Below are 23,022 nucleotides of genomic sequence, written 5' to 3' on the forward strand. Positions count from 1 at the left end.
ACTTGTTTAAAAGGGTTTTAAGTTGAAAAAGATAGTTGTCAGAGCCAAAACATTGAACCGGTCGAGGTACTGGGCCAACCGGCTCAACTGGCCAGGGTACCGGTCGACCGGTTCCTCTTGTTTGATCGAGGTCCAATTGAGGAGTTCTAAAAACACTCTATCTCATCTAGTAGCCTTTCTTTCCCGATCAAGGTATCCTCTTTCCCGATTGACCTCTGGTCGAGGTCTGGTCGATGTCCGATTGAAGCAACGGTAACCTACCAAAGCAGTAAATGCTCAAACGGCTAGTGAACCGGTCGACCTCCAACTCGACTGGTCGAACCCCCAACGACTAGTTTGGTCGTTTTCTTCTATAAAAAGGCTTCAAATCTTCATTGTTTAATAGCTTAACCTTCCCAAACATTTCTTGAATATATTTGAGCTTTGGAAGAGTGTTTTTTAGTGAACTATTGTTCTACAACTTGCATATTTTTAGTGCACCATTCAATCCTAGTTTTCTTGTATCATTTGAGCTTAAAGTTTTTGTACTAGGATTTTGTGAGATCAATTATTTGTATATCTTTGAGAGGAAGATTCTCAAGTATGGGGTATCACTTGAGAGGTTGTTCAAGAGTGGGGTATCTTTTGAGGATTGTAAAGGGTGCTTGGAGCCAAAAGTCCAAGAAGCTGGATTGGAACCATAATCCAATTGTATTGCTTGAAGGCTTGGTTTGGAAGCCTTGAACTAGTGGAATCTCAAGCTTGGGATTGAAGCTAGAAAATAGTGAATGTAGGCCGGGTTGCGCCTAACCACTATAAAATCTTGTGTTTGCATTCTCTCTTCCCTACTCTTTTACTTTAGATGCAATTGTCTTTATATTGTTTTATTATATACTTGCATATATTTGTCTCTTACATTCACATAGTTTAAATTTGTAAAAAGAGACCATCACCCTATTCACCCCCCTCTAGGGTGATTACCATAGGTTGGATTAGCCCAAATTTTCTAACAATTGGTATCAGAGCTAAGCCCCTCATTTAAGACTTAACCATCTAAGAGGTAATGGCTAATCCATCAAGCTCATCTCACATTGAAAGTTTTTCAACCACCCGACCTTCATTCTTTATGAGAACCGATTATTCCTATTGGAAAACTGAAATGACTTGATTTTTACAATCTACTAATCTTGATCTATGGGATGTCATTGAAGATGGTCCCCCACATTCCTTCAAAATTAGAAAATAGAGTGATGGTTCTGATCGCTAGGTTTTTCGTCGTTTATTGGATCAAAACAAAATTTATAACCTAATTCACTATTCTAGAGTAGCTTTTACCCGATCAAAAATGGTTTTTGTACAAACTATCGTAGTATAGTGGTTTTTAGGTGTCGTCCACTATGATAGATTATTCTCGATAATTAAAGCTTGAATGAGAGGATAAGAAATGATTGTGATAAAGTGAAGTTGATTTGAAAATTCATGATGAAAAATCAATTTAATAATGGTCTAAAATTGAGAAGAAAAATGAAATGTAAAATAGAAGAAAATGAATAGAAAATGAAATTCTCAGAGTTAGGATTTTCCAGAAAACAATTTCCATGGTGAATAGATGTTGAGATCTAATTTTCATCAAGTTAGATTGAAAACCTAAATTTCCATCTAAATCGATTTTTGATTTAGCTTTAGGTCTAGATCTAATTTATCTTCAAATTAGGTTATTTAATCCAAGAGATCAATTCAAATCATGTATTCAATTCATCTTAAATTATTTTCCAATGATTCACACAATGCAACTATTCAATCTCATCAAATCTAACTTTAAGAATTTGATGAATCTACCTAGTTTGCATTGTAGTAGTCATCCAAGACAATTTGAAGAGAAAAATCCTCAAATTTCAATTAATCAATCAATTAGATCAAATTACCTTTGCAATTCAAGCTCATTTTTCTAATTCGCCATAAATCCTGCCTCTAGATCCTCCATTCTCCGAGAAAAACGAGATTTAGCCACTCATGCTTGGAGATTTGGTCTCACAAGGCATATTTGGCTAGTGAGAAAATGAGAGAAAATGAAGTAAAATGGAGAATTCTAAGAGAGAACCTAGAAAATTCTACAATTAGAAAATGTCTAAAAGTCTCATCAAATGAGAAAATCAAGTTTCTATTTATAGGCCAAGGTCAAGTGGACACTTGGCATCATCTAAGAGGTCTTCCGGAGGCTTCTTGACAAAAAAATATGGAGTTTAGTAATAAAATGCCCATTTCGCACGAGATCCAGCATTTTCACACGAGCTCCAACAATTTGCATGACTGTGCGATATGGAAAATGCATCAGCACCAATTTCGCCTTCCTGGAGCATTTTGCATGACTGTGTGAAATTTTCGCATGGTCATGTGAAATCAATTTTTAGTTTTCCCTTTGAGCTGAAGCCAAAATTGCTTTCTGGTCCATTTCGCACGATTGTGTGAATTTTCCGTATGTTCATGCGAAATGAGAATACTTGATTTTTCAACTCCTTTTTGCCATTTTCTCCATTAATTTCTCTTGATTGTACTTCAACTACCTCCAAATCCCGATCCAAACCAATTGCCTTACTTCTTTCATTGTGCATTTGGATCATCATCAACCTTATTTGTTCTCTTCAATTTGATTCATCTCTTTTGTCACTAATTTATCAAAATTATACCTTGAAATGACTCCAAAACTTCATAAAACTTGTTAGTAACTCTTGCAAGGGCAACAACATGTTAATTGGGTGTTTTAGGCATAATTACTACTCAAAAGATGTGAAACTCATGAGAATTATTATCTAAAATATGCTCTTTTTGAGTAGTAATCAAGTTCCAAAAACTAAGCAAGAATGAGATGAACTTGATAGAAAGAAAATTCAATTAAATGTCAAAGTTGTTTATATATTACATTGTGCTATTGATATAAATGAATTTAATCGTGTTTGGCAATGTAAGTCGGCTAAAGAAATTTGGAGACTATTACAAATCACTCATGAGGGAACCAACCAAGTTAAAGAGTTTAGAATCAACATTCTTGTACATGATTATGAATTATTTTCTATAAAAGATTTTGAATCTATTGTAGAAATGTTTTCTAGGTTCATGGTGATGGTGAATGAACTTGAAAGCTTGGGAAAGACCTATACTGAAGTAGAAAAAGTCATGAAGATCTTAAGGTTTCTACCAAATAAATGGGAAACAAAAGTGATGGCTATTCAAGAAGCAAATGATCTCACCAAACTCTCACTTGGAGAACTCATTGGGTCACTCATGACTTATGAGATAAATTTGAACAATCATCAAAGAGTTGAAGAAAATAAGAAAAGTATAGCTTTTATGGCTTCAACAAATGATGATGAAGAGGAAGAGAGTGAAAGTGAAAGTGATGAAGACTCCATGGAAGAAGAATGTACAAATGAGGATGCCAACATGTGCTTCATGGCTTTGGAGGAACATGAAGATGAGGTAAATTCCAACTCTAACTATAATGAGTTTCAAGATGTACTTCAAGAATTATATTTTGATCTTGAAAAACTTGGGTTCAAAAAGATTTCTTGTCTTCAAAATGAGCTCAATAAGCTTATGGAAAAATTTAAAAATATTGAGAAGGCAAAAATCTCTTTTGAAAAGGAAAATGAGGAGTTGAAAAAGAAAAATGATTGTATAACATCTTCTCTACAAAAATTCTCAAATGGTCAAAAGACTTTTGATATGATTTCGGCAAATCAAAAGTGCATTTTTGATAAATAAATAAAAAAAAAGGCCTAGGCTACAAGCCTTTCAAAAATAAAAAATATTTTAAGAATTATTTTGGAAAGAAAACCTCTAGTTTTTCACCTTCAACTATGTGCAATCTTTGTGGAAGAAGAGGTCACATTAGTGATATTTGTCTCTTAAGAAAATCTCCTCATGTTCTTCAAAACTCTAAATTATTTTGGATTCCAAATGGATGATAGACTAACCCTCTAGGACCTAAAAAGATATGGGTACCAAAGGTTAATTTGTTTTGTAGGGATCCATGCAAGAAGGAGGATATACTTACCTTGGAAAGAATGCATTGATAATATTGGTAATGGTATCCCTTCTAAAGCTTAATTTACAATATCATTTTATTATTTTGCTAACACTTGGTATAATTTTTGTTAATAATATAACATTTGGTATCACTTTGATAAAATTGGTATATTTTTAAATCAAGGTTTGGATTAAAAAGAAAATTTTTTAATATACCTAGGTAAAATTGAATGATCATATGCTTGTATGCTCTAATAGTATTATTCAATGCATGTTATATATCTTTTTAATGCATAGATTCTCCCATATATCTTTTCCAAATCATGCTTTAAATTGGGAATGCTCTAAGGTTGGGCATCGTTTATTTGGAAAATGTTTTCAAATAAAAAAGGGAGAGATTCATTTTCATGAGAAATCATATCATGCTTATTGTTTATTTTTTAAACGTTTGATAACATGTGATTCCCCTTATATACTTTATTGAGACTTTTTGTTGATGACAAAAAGGGGGAGAAGTAATGGTATGTTGCTAACTTGGGAAGAAATGTCAATATTGTTTTAGCAATCCTATTCATATTAATGCTATGTGCTTTATTGGTTGTAATTGCATGCATCATATTTAATAATAATGTCTTGCCAATTGCTTAATTGCTCTTTATGTTATTTATGTTTGATTATATCATTTTGAGCATCCTTAATATACTCCTTGAAGTTTCTAAACTTGAATATTTTCTAAATTCAAAGGAACATATATTGAGGGGGGGCTTTTTAGCAACCTTCGTTTTGTCATCATCAAAAAGGGGGAGATTGTGAAACCAAGGATTGGTTAATCTCGATTTTGATGATAACAAAACAAGGTTTAGAACTAATGATTATATTTCAAGTGTGATTAGGCAAGACGATTTCCAAAGTGACAATCACAAAGACAAATCAAGCTAAGGAGAATCATGAAAAAGAAGACCACCTCAAAGAGAAGTGTTTTTCAAGACCCAAGTTTCATAAAATCTCTTTGTAAGGTTGTTGGTGCACGAGGATTTTCATGCATTACATTCTTTACTTATGCACCAAAATCATCCAAAAGTTATTTTGTTTTAAATATTTTAAAATTGGATAATTTCATGTTTTTAACTAAAACCTTGTGTCAAATGTTTTTCAAACTTGTTTAAAAAGGTTTTAAGTTGAAAAATATGGTTGTTGGAGCCAAAACATTGAATCGATCGAGGCATTGGGCCAACCGGCTCAACCGACCAGGGTATCGGTCGATCGGTTCCCCTTGCTTGGTCGAGGTCCAATTGAGGAGTGTTAAAAACACTCTCTCTTATCCAATAGTCTTTCCTTCCCGGTTGAGGTATCCTCCTTCTCGGTCAACCTCCGATCGAGGTCCGGTTGAAGCAATGGTAACCTGCCAAAGCATTAAATGCACCAACAGCTAGCGAACTGGTCGAACCCCTAACGACTAATTTGGTTGTTTTCTTCTGTAAAAAGGCTCCAAATCTTCATTGTTTAATAGTTCAACCTTCCCAAACCTTTCTTCCCAAACCTTTCTTGAATACATTTGAGCCTTGGAAGAGTATTTTTTTAGTACACCATTGTTCTAAAACTTGCATATCTTTAGTGCACCATTCAATCCTAGTTTTCTTGTATCATTTGAGCTTAAAGTTTTTATATTAGGATTTTATGAGATCAATTATTTGTATATCTTTGAGAGGAAGATTCTCAAGTGTGGGGTATCACTTGAGAGGTTGTTCAAGAGTGAGGTATCTCTTGAGGATTATAAAGGGTACTTGGAGCCAAAAGTCCAAGAGGGTGGATTGGAACCATAATCCAATTGTATTGCTTGAAGGCTTGGTTTGGAAGCCTTGAACTAGTGGAAGCTCAAACTTGGGATTGAAGCTAGAGGAGAGTGGATGTAGGTCAGGTTGTACCGAATAACTATAAAATCTTGTGTTTGCATTCTCTCTTCCATACTCTTTTACTTTATATGCAATTGTCTTTTATATTGTTTTATTATATACTTGCATATATTTGTCTCTTACATTCACATAGTTTAAATTTGCAAAAAGAGACTATCACCCTATTCACCCCCCTCTAGGGTGATTACCTTAGGTTGGATTAGCCTAATTTTTCTAACACTTTAAAATTCTATCACTACATAAATCTAAAGCTTTTCAAACGTTCTTAAATTTAAAAAAGTCATTAAACTATAACTTGGTTACAAAATCAAAGCTATCCAAATTGATTGGGAAAAGGGAGTACAGAGTATTCACTAATTTTCTAACTTCCTCGGGTATTGTTCACAAAATCTCATGTCATAGAACCTATGAATAAAACAGTTTGATTGAAAGAAAACATCGTCACATTGTTGAAAATGGTTTAACCTTGCTTGCATAAGCCTCGATGCCTTTTAGATTTTTGGATGAAGCTTATAGAGCAACAATTTTTCTAATAAACTGAACCCTAACACCAATTTTGAAACACAAGTCTCCCATTGAAGTCCTATTCAAAACACCACCTATCTACTCTCAACTTAAAGTATTTGGCTACCTATGTTTTCCTAATACTAGACCATACAATTGTTACAAACGCCAATTTAGATATATTCCTTGCACATTCATAGGTTATAACTTAAATCATAAGGGTTACAAATGTCTGGATGCCTCTGAAATAATCTTTTATATTTCTTGATGTTATCTTTGATGAGCATGTTTTTCCTTTTGCACAATCTTTCTCTCCTACTCAGTTTACTTCTTACTCAGTCTACTTCATTTCCCATTCTTCCTTCTACTTCTATACCTCTCAAACTTGTTCTCTTATAACCCTATGTTGTTGATCACAATTTTCTATTTCTAATCCTATAACTAATGGTGTTATTTCAATTTGCAGAACTTGATGTTAATGTTCTCTTGCTTGAATATGATCCTAACCATTCTACTCTTACAAAATCATTACCTATTGTTTCTAATGCAGGTAATACCCATCAAATAACCACTAGGTCTAAGAATGGTATATTCAAGCCTCGAGTATTTATTACCATCGGTGCTCCTACTTTTGTTACTAAGACTTTTCAACAACCACCTTGGCATGATGCAATGAAGGATGAGTTTTGAACCTTATCAAGAAATAAGACTTGGTCCTTGGTCACATTACTAACTAATAGAAAATCCATAAGTTGCAAATGGGTTTTCAAAATAAAGGAGAAACAAGATGGAATAGTTGAACGTTACAAGGCCAAGTTAGTAGCCAAAGGATATTACCAAATGGTTGGTTTCGATTTTATAGAAACTTTTAGCTTCTTAGTCAAATTGACTACTTTTTGAACATTTTTAACTATTGCTTTGTCTCGTGCTTTGTCTATATGTCAATTAGGTGTTAATTGTGCTTCATGATGAGGTCTTTATGGATCAACCTCTTAGATTTGAAGATCCAAAATCTCCTATGTTGTTTGTAAGTTACACAAGGCACTTTATGGTCTTAAACAAGTATCACATGCTTGGTTTAAGAAACTAACTATTGTCTTACATTTTTTTTTTGGATTCATTTCAGCAAAATCTAACCAATCTTTTATTCATTCAAGCTACATCTCATCATCTTACCAATGTTCTTGTTTATGTTGACGACATATTAGTCATTAGAAGTGATCACTTGGTTTTAGACCTACTTATCACCAACTTGAATTATGAATTTTCTTTAAATGACCTTGGACCTATCAACTATTTTCTGGGCATTCAGGTTAAGGAAACCAGTGAAGGGTCACCTCTATCTCAAACCAAGTATATCATGTTAAGATAAAACCCTTACAAAGCATGACATGATGCAATAAACATGTGGATTTTTATTATTGATTTAATAATTTTTTAGTTCACTTTCATCTATCATATTTTTATGCATTATATCTTGTAAGCACTTTGGCTTGCACCTTTTGCATTGTACATGACTTGAGTGCATTAGGAGTTGTACAAAATATCCAAATCACGGGTTCCTTGTAAATAGATGAATAACTTATAATTGGTTTGTGAGTTTAGGCAACCCATTAGAAGTTGTAGTGCTCTAACTCCTAAATGGAGGGATGATTGGTCTTGGATATCGGGATGGATTTCCCACATAGTGAGTGTACTAGTGTGTATGATCACACATTAAATAAGACCTACGGTAAGTTACTAAACTACTTTATTGTGTTGTTTCTCAACCTTGAGAGAATATTGAGTTTGTGTTAAAGTTAGCAATGACTTTAACCTATATATGAGATTGTAAGCTGACCATATATTCTCTATGGATTGGGTCACTATTGATGAAAGACAATAGCAATAGGTATTTTCAATAGAGACACGGTAATGATATCTCATGAGATTGATACAATGTATCCTTTTAAGTGATCATAAGGTGGTGTATTCATGAAAACTATGGTCATAGCAGCTCCTTAAGTGGAACTTGACATTATACTCTTAGAGAGTTAAGATATATTAGTGAACACAAATAGGAGAATTTGTAACTCAAAGATAGTAGAGATAGTCTTGAAAGGTTGATAACTTTCACATTGTTAGACTATGAACACTAGTTCATCGGAAGACTGAATGCAATGAATAGCAAGTCACAAACCTGAGCACATGGTGCCTCATTGTTATTTACATAAGTTATTGAAGTTTAGTTGATTTCCTGTAGTAGGATGTTGAATCAATTTCAGAATTGGATTTTGAGGGAACTAGTCTCCTATGGGCCCTAGTGACCCTCATTCTGAGCTTATATACCTTGTTGACACTAATTGTGAGGGTCAGATTGACTCTAGGTTCACTTTTATGCATAAGGGTGTCTTGGTAATTATGCATGGTTGCATAAGGATAAGTGAATAAGGTCACTAAATTGGGTTAATTGATTAATTAGTATACTTTGTTGGGTTAATTAATCAATTAGAACATGTTTTAGGCTAAATTAATTCCAGCCCTTAGTAGGTGCAAGTCACTTAAACCCATCGGGGAACCTATAAATACCCCCTTAGGGGTTAGAGTTTTCATGGCTTTTTCTTGATATCGCCTTCCACCTCTAGAGAGAGAGATAGCCATAGCCTCCACTTTTCCTTCCATCCTCATTACAAGTGTCTTAAGATTAAAGTTTGAGTCATTAGGTAGAAAACTATAGGTTTGTGAGACTTCCTATGACTTCATTCTTTATCTTCATTGCGTGTAATCTTTGGGAACTTTCAAATCTAAAGTATAATTTTCGTTAGCATAATCTAAGTCTGTATAAAGTTTAAAAATGTTTTTTTGTTTATATTGTGCAAAGGATTTAGAAAAGCTTAGAATAATTATGCATATTCCTAACTTGATATGGGATTGGTGACTGTGATTCTCTATTGTTCAAAATACCAAGCCTAAATTATGTTGCAACTCTGGCCAAGAAAAACCATAGAAAGAGTCACTATGGTTTTTGTAGTATTCCAAGTATTGTCCTTAAGGACTAGCCTATGGAAGTTGTCAGATTAGGTTTAAAAGATTGCTTTTAGCTAAATTCTTGAATTGGAAAAAATAAAATTTTGAATTGAACAAAATTAAATTTAATAAAATAAACCTTAAATAAATGCAAAAGAATGATTAATTTCTAATTCAAATGATTCAAGATTGGAGATTCCACAATCCAACTTTAGGTGTAGGGCCTCAGGCAAAACAAGGGTATCAATTTTAATTAGTTTGAGGATATTCAGAAGTGGGGTTAAACTAGATCAACCTGAGTTTCACAACTCAGGGTTGCATCCGTATCCTAACTTTTAATATTTTATTTCATTACTGAAATACCAAATAGATAAATGGGTATGAAAATTGTGTTTAGGACTAGGAGTTAGGCCTTTACCACTCTGTGTAGATTTGTCTTAAGGTAGATACCAATAGCAAAACCTCATATAACTGGGGATCAAGAATTACCAAGAATCTCTAGTATCAAGGAATGGACTATTGTACCATCCCTTAATTCAAACTAACATTAGAGGATATTTTTTATTTTCATCTATTATGCCTCAATTGTTCATTCATTCCATTTTTAGTTTGATTTTATCCCTTGTTTTTCCTTGGCTCTAACCCTAGGTTTTCATGTTTCACACCCCAATATAGCTTTTTAGCCTCTCATGGTGGTGATTTCATTCACACAATCCATAAAAAAATAAATAAAGAACCATTCTTGAATAAAAGAAATTAGGAACAATTGATTAAAATAAAGAAAACAAATCGAGAATCTTCAATGTCATCTTCTCTCCCTAAGAAAATCCAAGAACATCTGATAATTCCCTAAACACCTAAAAAAAGAACTCTAATGCCTTATTTATAGACTAAAAGTTAAGTTGACACATGATAATATCCTAGAAAGTATGTAAAATCTTCTTTCCAAATCAAGGGCTCTCAATAAAAGTTGTAAAAATTTGAGTCACGAGAGCCTTTAATGAAAAGATGTTGATTTTGCATGGTCATGTGAAATATAAATGGATTGGAAGCATTCTAACATTATTCTGGTGCATTTGGCATGGTCATGCAAAAATTCACATGTTCATGCCAAATTGATTTCCAAGCTACTGCAAAAACAATATCTCTAGTCCATTTTGCACGATCATGCAAAAATTTCACATGTTCATGTGAAACTGACACTCCTTTGATTCCTTGTTGTGCATTTTTCTTCAATTATCTCTTCCTTGTTTTCAAATCCGATTTGCACATCATTTAAAGTATTGGATTCTTGACTTCCTGACTTCAAAATGATATATAGCATGCCCAAAAATAACCTCGAGAAGTACTCCAAATATCACCTCAAAGTCAAAGTATATGTTACTGCTAGAATTTGAGTTCCAATTGGAATGTATGAACTTCAAGCTATATCCTTCAACTTTATTTCTCGTGTTTGTTTGCTCTCCAACTCTTTCCATAACCTTCATTTCTTTCTCTCATGCTAAGAATTACTCCACTTTCCTTTATCAAAATTTTCCTCATGCTTCACACTCTTGAAGCTCGTTCTAAGCATATATAGTCTTGTTTCCATCATGACTGAAAATGACTTCTCCAACTTGCATCCTATTTATCCTTTAAACCTAAGATTTAACTCAAGATATATGTTAGATCCATGGTTAGGGTCTTAGGAACAATTCAAGTTAAGTTGGGTGAATTGAGCCTTTACATTTGCATAATTCATTCCTATATGTGCCATTAGAGCACAATTTGTGGCCCTAATCACTTGGGAAACAAATAGATTCGAGTTTTTCCCATCATATCACTAATCTTCTATGCCAAGAAAAAATGCAATATGCTAAACCATTAACTACTTCTATGATAACAAGCCTAAAACTTTCAGCATATGACAGTGATCCTGTTCAAGATCCATAACTTTATCAAAGTGTAGTTTGTGCACTACAATATGTAACCATAACTAGGCCATGGATTGCCAATAGTATTAACAGGGTTTGTCAATTTATGCAAAACCCTATGAAAGTTCATTGGAAGATAGTTAAGAGGATACTACAGTATCTAAGTGATACCTTGGATTTTGGCACGCACTTAAAGAAATCTAATAACCTGAATGTGATAGGATTATGTGATGTCGATTGGGCATCAAACTCAGATGATAGAAGATCAACTTTAGCATATTGTGTTTACCTAGGTCCTAATTTGATTTCTTAGCACTAAGAAACAACAAACGATATCAAGATCTAGTATAAAGACAAAGTATAGGAGTTTAACCAATATTGTAGTAGAAATCACATGGATTTAAGCTTTCTTACATGAACTTAAGGTGACTAAGTTGCAGACCCTAGTGATTTGAAGCGATAATCTAAGTACAATCCAACTTGCAGTCAATCTAATCCAACATTCACATACTAAACACATAGAGCTAGACTTACACTTTGTTAGAGTGAAAGTTCTCACCAAACATGCGTATGACACATTCCTACTCAAAGATTAGGTTGTAGATATACTCACTAAGACAATGTCCAATTCATTGTTTTTCAATTTAAGAAACAAACAGAGAGTAAAGAACTTTACTACCCTATGTTTGCGGGGACATGTTAGGACAACTCATTAAGTTGTTATACTTAGTTATAATTAGTTACTAAGTATAGTAGTTTGTAACCAAACCAATTAAGGGAAGTTGTTATTATTCCCTTAGTATATGAACTTTTCTATGCTATGCTACAATCAAGAAATAAGAATCAATTCATTCTGCCAAAAAAAAAATTTCTTCGTAATTCTTTAGCAAAAGGAAATGAGAATCAATTCATTTTTCTAGAAAAATTTTTCTTCTTAATTATTTAACAAAAGGAAATGAGTTATATTTCTAGCATTTCTTTTCTCATTATAGGTACTTTTCAGACTCTAGCTTTATAGACTATGGTTTAGTAAAACTAAAACCATTGTCATAGTTAACTATGGTTTTAAAAAGGATTTTCGTATATTATTGCTATGGTTGACATATGAAAAATAAAAAATAAATTAAATATATTACTTTTATACTAAACTGTTAACTTACGTGGCAATTAATATATATTTTTTCAGCACTGTTAAAATTTATTTTTTTTAAAAGTTGTCGTAATAATGAACTGGCTTTCTAATTTTTTTTTTTTTTTTGTTAAACCGATTTTATATAGTATATTAACACCTATGTGAGACGTGTTTCCATATACTTGAATAATAGATGACGTGGTATTGTGATGACATCCATACGAAACCGCCTTCAGAGTCCAAACTTATTTTGACATTTTCTTTATTGGGCCCATTAAATTTAAATGCAAGAACCTTATGAATTTCCCAAGTACTTATGAACATTTTCCTCGTTGAAAAGATCCCATTTTTCATTCAAATTTCTTGAGTATGTTTCACTAAATTCCCCAATCAATCTTTTAAAGCACAGAGGAAGAAGAAAATTCAAATCTTCCAATTGTTAGTAAATCCCCTTCTTATATCTTAATTTTATTTTTTAAGAAATATTGTTTATTTTTTTTTTAAGTTTTATGATTGTGTTGTTTGATTTGAATCAGTTTGATCAGTGTTCCTGATTTGCCTGTTGCCGTGGTCTTTGATATATCTGTTTTGCTTTGCACCGAAATAAAGTGAGATTCTTTTGGTATTTGGAAGTGGTTGGGTTTAGGGTTAGGGTTAGGGTTTGGTTGAATTGGTGTGAAGGGAATGGTATATTGTTTGGATTTGATGCGGGTTTTTTAGGGTTTGGCTTCAGGGTTCAACTGTGCGTTTGAAACGAGAATTTGGAATCCTTTGACACCCACTTTAGCCCTAACCTATTCCGGGATTTCACATTTTCATTTGGTTTCTTGTGATTTCCGGGGAACCAAACAAGGAAGGTATAAGGGTGGGGCTTGTGATGGGTTTTCAATTTTAATTTGTGTCTTTGGTTCAAATTGGTAGGTGTCTAAAGCAATTCTATGAGATTTATGCTTGTTTTATGGAAGTATGGAACTTATATATGAGAACACGTACTTTGTTATTCACAAGCACATATATGTGGATATGAATGCCTGAGATGGGTGGATGATGATTTAAGAAACAATTTGCTCATTCCATATGTCACCATTTTGTCATAAAATTAGGATTGAAGTTGGGTTTTGTGACATTCTCTTGTTCTGAGGTTCTTATCCACTTTGATAGATGTTGGGTACAGTTTGATTTTCATGCAGTTCTGTTTTCTGGAATGAGTACAACCCCCATATTGCCCAAGCCGGGTTTTTGTGATGAAATGTTTATTGCATGCACACATATATAGTTTTGATAGGATACATATTAGACTGTTTTATATTTTTAGAATGATAATACGTACAATGACCACCATTTTTAAACTGCGTTATAACTGCAGGTTTAAGACTCATTGGTGACTAATTGGCTGAAGACATTATATCATATTCTTCATCAAAGGTGGTATCTCTTTGAGATTTCGACGATTGTATATTAGTGCATTAGTTATTCATGCTTTGGAGCATTTTGCGGGGCTTGGTTTGTAGTTTTCTGTGAAGTTAAAAAAAGGTTTCATATTTGTCAAGTGCTAACACTTATCATTCTCATAAAGATCCAGAAGCACCTGGTAGGAGATTTTCAAGTTTCTTCTCTGGGTAAGTACAAACATAGTTGAATGGTGTTTTGTTAATTTTAACTTTCTTTCTCTGTTTTTTTGATAAAATTTTAGTTTAATGAAGACAAACGCATATAAATAATATTTGTATCTTCATCGAATGGTAGTAATTTGGCAGTTCACACTCTTTTTTCTGCTATTCAATTTAATGTTGATATTCCATCATGAAGTTCTAGAATTTATCTTTAACTGGAAAGTGATAGTGAGGTAGATGGATGGATATCATATTGTTATCAAATGTACTGCCACTGGATCAGTTGGCTTTCTACAGATTTTTGGAAAGATTACATTTTGACTTATCCATTCTATATATCGTTTGGGATTAGATGGAATTAAATTAGATTGGTGTTGTAAAACTTTCCAGAATGGATATTAGTTAGATGTAAACTTCATTAAGGTTCCTTTGTGAATACTGGTCTACTATAACATGCTGGATACTACTGCCACAATAATCTCAACACTAGAGAGTGCTTGATGATATGCAACTTATGCTCTTTCCCTCCAGATCAGTTGATATTTGATAAATAACTTAAACTCTTCGCAATCCAACTAAAGCTTTCCCCAGCTTTGTTTTGACTTCTGTACTCTAAAGGATTAACCAAAGATTATACACAGGTAATCTTAACATAAATATTTCTCTAAATTCCATGCAATGAAATAATAGTTCATGAGGCAGAAGAAATGAACTTTTTTGCCGATTATTGTAAGCCATGGCAAGTCATGGCCCTTTTGCAACATGATGTAATGCTGCTTATAGTTTAGTGATGTTTTCCTCTAGTAATTTTAGATGATAAAAGTGATCATCTATGTAGGCTTTAGCACATGGGCAGCATTTGAGGTTTGCAAAGGCAGATCTTACATAAAAAAGGAAAGAGAAGAGAATGCATGCACCATGCAAAGACTACAAATGCATAAGAGTTATTTTTTAATTTCGCATGAAGTAAAGTAGGATTCACCTGCAATTCTTGTATGGGCATGTTTATTAGTCTACTCGTGATGCAGGATGAGGGTAAGAATCCCTCAAACTGTAGAAAAAGGGGCCAAAAATAATAATCCAGCAATCTTAGACAAAATAGTAGTCTAGATCATTGATGGTCCTATGGTTTGTTAAATCGGAAAATAATTCAAGGATTTATGGATGGAATATGGGTAGAGCAAGCTTCTTATAAGCTATTCTTAGGGAATCCAAACACTCTGATACTTTCAAGTTTTAAACTTGATGTATCAGCATAAAATGTTACTGATTTATGCTTTGAGATACTAAATCTCCTTTTAATTGGATTCCAATGGCTTGAAAACTCTAGTAGTTGGCAAACTTAGATGTTCCTCTTAGTTTCCTACCAAAACCTAATTCAGAAGCACTTCTTTTGATTGACTCAGCTACTGATGTAGATGTTGGCTACTCATAGATATGCTCATAACATACAGAATTTATTGAAAAGCTAGATGTTGGATGTGCAGATTTAGGAAACTAAAGTTCAGTGGGACACTCTTCCTGAGCAAATATTGCACCTTAGGTTAGAATAATAAAATGGAGAGCTATTGCTATTGATTGAGGGACTATGAAATCTGTTGCATGTGGTCATATCAATCCTGGATTCCAGTGGTTTTATTTTTGTGAATTATCATGGGGATCTGGTAAAATTGTTTTAAGTTAGATCTGATTTAATTAGATTGCACTCCTGAATTGAGAAGATGTTCCTTGATCATCTGGTGTGATATTGTGTTCTTTCTTCCTTCCTCATCCTTCTACCTTCTTTATCATTCTTGTTTTTCTGTCTTCAACTATTTAGTCAACATAGAGATGGCTACGGTTTTAACCCCCTTCTTAGACCTCTATAAGATGGCTTCTATCCTCTTTAATCATTTTATATTTGTCTTCTTACTTGTGATGATCAGCTTGTTGAAGTGTATAGCCATCGTAAGGCAAACTTGTCAAATGTTCATCTCCTTAACCAGAGGAGCATTCAATACACCTCATATTTGTAATTAATGACATAGTGGTAGAGTTGGAGTAACAGTATCCTCTTCAGTTCCCCCTAACCTAGTTGAGTGAAATATTTGTTTTTCTCCTTGGACTACAGAATGATGCTCTTGGATCCTAGGTTCATCTCTTAATAGGTTGTGGCTCTCATTGGTTTTCACTGGTTAAATTTTCATAAGTTTCCTTCTTTTTTTTTTGTGATTTTTTGGTCGGATTAGGATCTAATTTTGCCCCAGTGCCCAGACTATATTTTTATATTGATTTTAATCTAGAAAACATTTTCTAGTTTTAAATTTAGTTTGAATTTTTTTCTTAATATGTGGTTCCATTAGAAATTTTTTTTGTGCATGTCAATAGTATGTGTTTTAAATTCCAAGCATAGGGATAATAAGGTTGAAAGTCATGGTTGTGAAAGAGGAGCCTATTAAATGGTCTGAGTATTGTTCTGCTGGATTATGATGAATTTGAATGATAATGGTTTTTTCCCTTCTGTGGACAGGTGGACCTAGTCTAGGTAAGTCCAGTTTTTATTTTTTTCATAGTTAGTATTGAGTACATGACTAGGTTGGTTTATTTATTTTTTTATTAGACTAGGTGGGTTTATGTTTTGGTGGTTTAATTGCTGCTAAATCATTGGACTATGATTAACAGAGGCAAGATTACTAAAAATTTTGAGAGTGAAAAAAAAGAAGAAAATATTAAAAAGTTGAGAGAAATAAGAGTAGGTTGAGGAATGAAGCTCTCTGTTCTTCCTCTCAACAGATAAATAAAATTAGGTTAAGGATATCTGGAATTATTTCCTATTATTTTAATTCAGTAGCTTGATCTACTCTCCCACCTTATCTGTTTATTTTACAAATCCAAGTGAGTTGTTCAGCATACTGTTTACTTGATTGGAAAACATGGTTTTATAGTAAGAATTCACCCTTTTAGTTCAAATGGTAGTGTCTCAACCTTTTCTCATAATGTTGTGACTGACACTAATCTATTTTGCACTATTTTTTAATAGAACTGGTGTTCTAATCAATTCAATTTGAGTAACTTACTACAGTGCATGAAAGATGGCTGGTAAGAAACAAAGCATGTCCACAGATGCTGATATCCATGCCCTGCCCAAGGAATGGGATGATGTTTCCTGCCCTATATGTATGGACCATCCACATAATGCTGTTCTCCTCCTGTGCAGCTCACATGAGATGGGTTGCAGATCTTACATCTGTGATACAAGTTACAGGCATGCAAATTGCTTGGATCGATTTAAAAGATTAGGTGCCAATCTTCCAAACACCTCTTTGCAACCTAGTTCTTCAACCACAAACCAATCTTATTCTAGTAATGCTTCCATTGTAAACTTGGGCTTGAGATTGGGAATTGACTCGACAGAAGCTCATGGAAATGGAAACCCAAATGAAGGCAATGGTTTGCTGTCAGTTAGAATTCCTAGAAGATCTGGTGAAAATAACATCCAGGATACAGATGGGTATTCAGCAATCCAAAGGGGAGGCATTTTTGAAACTGGGAATGCTGAATCCTTGGTGGAAGGGGTTGAACCTGAAGAGTTGAATGCAGAGAATTCGTCAGAGTTGAGTCTGAGCCTGACATGTCCCTTGTGCCGAGGAGCTGTTTTAGGCTGGAAAGTTGTAGAAGAAGCCAGAGAATCTCTCAACCTGAAGCCACGAAGTTGCTCACGAGAATCATGCTCGTTCTCTGGTAACTACCGTGAGTTACGTCGGCATGCCAGAAGAGTTCACCCAACAACCCGTCCTGCTGATATTGACCCTTCAAGAGAGCGATCCTGGCGACGTCTTGAGCACCAAAGGGAACATGGTGACATTATCAGTGCCATCCGCTCTGCTATGCCAGGTGCAATTGTGCTTGGGGACTATGCTATTGAGAGTGAGGATATGCTAGCTGGTGGGAGGGAAAGTGGCAATGAAGAAGGTAATGGGCCATGGTGGACTACTTTCTTTTGGTTTCAGATGATTGGCTCAATTAATTCAGCTGCTGAGCCAAGGAGTCGATCAAGGGCTTTGACAAGGCGTAGGCAGTCAGCAAGAGCAGCTCTAACACGGCGTCGGTTCCTTTGGGGGGAGAATTTGTTGGGTCTGCAAGATGATGACGATGTTGATGATGTGGGTGAAGATGCCTCTCCTGTCCCAAGAAGGCGTCGACGTTTGATGCGGTCAGAATCCAACGAAGATCAATCATGAGAGGTGTCCCCATATTCTGGAACTTTATACAATTCATGAGCATGAATTTACTGCAGGAATTGCTTTTTTGGTCTTCAGCTGACCCAATTGGTGTTTTTACCATTAATGTTCCAGTAATGTGCAGATTGCCTCCTAATAAGGACTCTTTCTACTGATTAAGAACCCACCCATCAGCCTGGAGCAACTGAAGGAGCTGAAGAAAGTTGTGTGGGGATGAGTAAATTTGGATGCAATTCATGGTTTTCTTCACACAAAAAGGAAAGCAAAGAACACAGAAAAATATGCTTTGGTTTCAGAATGATTCTGATTAGCTTTCAGATTCTTAGTTCTAGAAACACATAAATTCCATCTGTGACCAAATTGAATTTCTTCCTTGTGTTTCTGTTGTTGCTGTATGGTGTACTGAATCATGTTACTGCTTATATCTGTCTTTATCTTTTATTTTTTTTTATATAAAAGCAATTGGAATGTAAATTACTTGAAAATGCAAAATATACTGATGTAAATGCTGTTGGTTTTCTGAAACCATGGAATTTATTTAGAAACTGATGTCTTGGTTGTGTATTTATGCGAGTTTGCTTCATGAAAGAAATGTCTTTTAAGGCTAATATGTTGTTTTAATTGTATAATTATATGGGTCACACCCAGGTGGGTGGACTATCAAAACTATTATTGCCCAATTTGTCGCATTATGCCATTTTGTACTTGTAGTAGTCATGTCATGAACACAGCTCATATTACCTGCTTCTAGGAAATGCAAAGGTTTCCAAGAAATTAAGCCAAGAAAACCATATCCTGTGGACATCGGCCTCTTGAATTGAATGTATGAATCTTGTAGAAAGAATGAATGAAACTCCTAGAACTGACAAGAAAAAGTGCCGAATCAACTCAGGGGACCAGAGTGCTGGATGTTAATGAATGGTATGAATCTGGTAGATGAAACTTCCAGACTGATCAGAAAGAGTCCTAAGTCGACCCCAGGGACCAGACTTTCCTCCATGAGGACTGATATATGCAGCAGTAACGTGGAACAGAATTCCACCACCAGAAGTATATCAAATAATAACTAGCAGAAAAGTGACCCTTACCAGACCCAAGTCTAATAACATAATGTATTAGGACGAGGATCTTACAACCATTAGCAGAGGACCACCCAGATTAGGCCTCGTCAACCTCGAACCAGCAAAGGAGGGGAGTGCGACACGTAGCTTCACCTGGGTTCCATCAAAACCTTTGAGGAGGAAAGGTGAGAATATCAAACACATGGTGATGCTCCCCCGGAAAGTAGGCCTCTTCTTGTTTAAAACAATAGAAGATGGTGAAGATATTGGTTGATTAGAGCATTATCCCTTACTCAGCCCCATGTGAGACCCAATGTTGTCCCCAGGGAAGCCAACACTTAGAATACAGTATTTTTGCCCTTAATAATCTCATTGCCCACATGCTCAACCAACACTATATTTTCCCATTTGGTAAAAATATCTCGTCCCACATGCTCAACCCACACTCCATTACCTTTTCATTTGGTAAAATAACTCAATCCCCACATGCTCAACCAACATCTTTGTTTTTCAATTGGTTAAAATATCTCACCCACTGTGTGTATAATATTAGAAGAAACCTATGATTGGACTTTCTCTGTGATTCTTTTATGGGCTTTTGCTACTTCTATTCAAAGTGATTTACTTGTTCTGAAATCTAAACCAGTTAGCTGACTAGGATCTTAAATGGAAGAACTGAGAAATGAACTGCAGTATAGACCCATTTTGATAACAATGGCAAGTGAAATGAGATAACCCAGTGGCTAATTGGGTTGGAGTGGCCATATGCATTTGAGGTGGCCTCACTCTTGCAGAATCCAAAATTGCAGATGTTCAGTGATGGTATGATGGGGCTCCACAGATATTGAAATTACATATATAGATGAACAAAAAGATTCATTGCTGATCTCATAAGTATCAAATATATTTTGTTGCATGTAGCTGCTCTTGTAAAGAATTATATGGACAAACACATGCCGGATCACACAAATATGTTTCGCCATTCTGCTCTATCTTTAGGACTAGTTTTATTGAATCATTGGTGTCGATATCTCTTTCTTTTAGCTACACAATCTTGGCTTTTGGTACCTGTCAAAGAGGAGGAATGTGTTAGGTTGGCGGGTCATTGGACCACTGACATTTCTTTCATGAAAGCTTGTAGTACTTGGTATTTTCTCTATTTTACTTACTGGTAGGAATAATGTAGAGTTAGGCTTCAGGGTTGAGCCATCTCTTCTGGCTTTACGGTTTACCGTTTGTTCACTTACATGGTATAAACATAAATGTAGGTCACAAGTCTCCCAAACCCTTTTTGCATAGGAGGGATGTCCATTTTTTTCATGACATAGTTTTCAAACTAAACAACAAATCCAAAAAAAATGGGAATGAAATGCCTGAAGAGGGAACCCTATCATTTTCCCTGACAGCTGAAGTCCAAGACAACTTTCCCATCCCTCTTGAATTATTCCATAAATTCAGTCCAGCGTAAATGCAGCCTATTCCACTGGCAGGACAAGCAAGGACTCTTAAGAGGCTCCATATCCTTCTTTGGGACCACCCAAATTGATGAACTTCAAGCTTACAAATGTATGGTTGAGAGAAATGCCACCAGGGCTAAACACAGCAGTCTCTCTTAATTAAATCCGAGATCTCCTTAATCACCAGCACATGATCATCATATATAATAATCCCCACTATCCCAAGAATCACAAGCCAACTAGCCCCCACTCACTGCCTGGTTGTCTCACCATTTTCCTTAGATTCACTCCAACTCTCTCTTTGTCTTCATCTCCCCATAGCCTTGAAGGTGTTGATCGCCAGGAATCTTTTGTATACAGACAGCACAGGTAGATCTCTCAGTGCTGTCCATTTGACCAAAGCAGTAGTCCTCCTCTGTTTCAGCACTATATAATAGCTGAAAGTCTCATATTGTAGACATGCAGGTGAGCTCTATATAATCAATAGTAACATGATTGGGTTATTCAGATTGATAGCAGCATTCACATTGAAACTCATATCCCTCGTACTGAATCACTACAGATCATTCAATGGCTCTTCAAGGTAACACATGAACAACCCAAAGACACCTCTTCAAGGCTTACCAACAAGAAGGAAAGCAGTAGTGGTAAGGGAGAAACTCTCACAACCCTTTGATGAAAAGATAATAAAGTATTAGCTAACCACTTTTTGTGTCTTTTTTGGTTTCTTTTAGATGAGGAAGCTAAATCAAGGGGTGTAGTTCTGTTTAGGAATGAAGGGGTTAACACCAAAAGATTGAAAAGAGTGAAAGGACGGGACTTGGGTTACAACAATTCAGAGTCTTATGCTATACTGTTTAGAAGAGACCGCGCAAGGGCCTGCTTCTATCACACGCTCAATTTGAGAAGACTGGGAAGTTTTCATAAAAGGAAACCAATGAAGATGAAGAAAGAAGATATTGCTCGAGGATTAGGCATTGGTCTCAAGGGGGATTCAGCTGCCCATGTTGGAAATAAGGTTCTGCCAATTAGTGACACAACCTTATCATCCTCAACTAATACAAATGAACAGTGGGGCACTTCTGAAAAGAAAGAGAGGATTAAGGGAGATAAAACCAAAGCCATTTCTAGAATGAAGGAGCTTTTTAGATGGGCTGCTGCTACCAAGTCTGAGAAGGGAGGAAAGTTCATCGGTAGAAAGGTGCACTTTTTTAACAAACAAATTGTTTCTGCTTTGGCATGCTAGGCTTGCTCAAGCAATAAATTTCATCTTCATAGATTTAGCTTACAAGAGTATGACATTTTATATAGTAAGAATGAGGCAACGCCCTACTATTTACATACTTCTTTTAATGTCAACATTAGATCAGATTCCTGTAGTTTTTTGAACAAGTCCTTTCTAAAAGGCAGTGCAACACATATCTTTCAGGTGCTACACTTTCGCAATCGAGGAAGCCTCAAACCAGTACCAGATGATGACCAACTTAGCAATGACTCTCCCAAGATCAGTTTCAGATGGGAAGTGGAAAGCTGCTGCACCACTTCCTCTGCTTACTCCGCAATTTCAATGGCTTCCTCTTTCTTGAATGACCAGTCTGGGAACAAGCAGTCTATCAGTACTACAATTGAGGACAGTGATCATTGCACTTCTAGATCAGGAAACTGGATCACCACAGACTCTGAATGTGAGACTCCTCTCTTCCTCTTCCTCTCCCTCCCCCTCCTCTCTCTTTCTCTATCTTTCACATACTGATATATGTTTTGTCGGTGAAACAGTTGTGGTGCTAGAGCTCTGAGGAAAATGGCTGACAAAAGGGAGATTGCATGGCTGAATCAACTGCTTAGCCATTGTATTAGGATTAATCCTAAATGGGTGTTTGTTCACTTGTAATTTTTTTTCCTCCTGAAATGTAACATCAGTTCAAGAATCTGGAACATGTTGTATTCAATGAACATGGCCTACATGGGCTAATCTAACCAATCTTCCCTATTCATCAGTAAAAGAATGTTGGCCGTCCCTCTCCCCCATAAATGATATCATTGATGACTTATGAACTGTCCTAAGACACCGTCTCAATAAGATCCAAAGATGACAATAGTTAAATGTGCTTCTTGTATATTGCAGAGTGTGGTCCCATGCCAAGAGATCTCTAGTTGCTTGTATACGAAACACCTTCCAGAAAAGAGAGAAAAAAGAG

General features: G+C 35.2%; 2 protein-coding genes across 13 annotated transcripts; both read left to right on the forward strand.

The window, feature by feature from the left end:
- The first annotated feature begins 12,671 nt into the window (after positions 1-12,671).
- LOC100263112 (uncharacterized) lies at positions 12,672-18,870 on the forward strand. 12 transcript variants are annotated; one of them, XM_059738005.1, is made up of 5 exons: positions 12,731-12,911; positions 13,010-13,081; positions 13,840-14,092; positions 17,148-18,309; positions 18,421-18,870. In XM_059738005.1, exon 4 carries the CDS (start codon positions 17,158-17,160, stop codon positions 18,304-18,306), a length of 1,149 nt encoding a protein of 382 aa, XP_059593988.1. In that variant the 5' UTR covers positions 12,731-12,911; positions 13,010-13,081; positions 13,840-14,092; positions 17,148-17,157; the 3' UTR covers positions 18,307-18,309; positions 18,421-18,870. The 12 variants fall into 12 exon arrangements, with proteins under 12 accessions (XP_059593992.1, XP_059593984.1, XP_059593986.1 ...); XM_059738009.1 differs by lacking the exon at positions 13,010-13,081 and having other exon boundaries at positions 12,672-12,911; positions 18,431-18,870; XM_059738001.1 differs by lacking the exon at positions 13,010-13,081 and having other exon boundaries at positions 12,697-12,911.
- A 66-nt stretch (positions 18,871-18,936) lies between these two features.
- On the forward strand, positions 18,937-22,805 carry LOC104879829 (uncharacterized). The gene is made up of 5 exons (XM_010654177.3): positions 18,937-21,289; positions 21,387-21,471; positions 21,559-22,025; positions 22,254-22,509; positions 22,601-22,805. Exons 1-5 carry the CDS (start codon positions 21,284-21,286, stop codon positions 22,618-22,620), a joined length of 834 nt encoding a protein of 277 aa, XP_010652479.1. The 5' UTR covers positions 18,937-21,283; the 3' UTR covers positions 22,621-22,805.
- Positions 22,806-23,022: the final 217 nt, after the last annotated feature.

The sequence above is a fragment of the Vitis vinifera genome, chromosome 7, assembly GCF_030704535.1.
Source record: "Vitis vinifera cultivar Pinot Noir 40024 chromosome 7, ASM3070453v1".
Lineage (NCBI taxonomy): Eukaryota > Viridiplantae > Streptophyta > Magnoliopsida > Vitales > Vitaceae > Vitis > Vitis vinifera.

Bases quoted from the DNA above. Each gene is read 5' to 3' on its own strand.
- LOC104879829 (XM_010654177.3), top strand. The intron at 22,026-22,253 runs GTGCACTTTTTT...CATATCTTTCAG, and splicing joins GAAAGTTCATCGGTAGAAAG to GTGCTACACTTTCGCAATCG. The intron at 22,510-22,600 runs GTGAGACTCCTC...TCGGTGAAACAG, and splicing joins GATCACCACAGACTCTGAAT to TTGTGGTGCTAGAGCTCTGA.
- LOC100263112 (XM_059738009.1), top strand. From the start codon at position 17,158: ATGGCTGGTAAGAAACAAAGCATGTCCACAGATGCTGATATCCATGCC.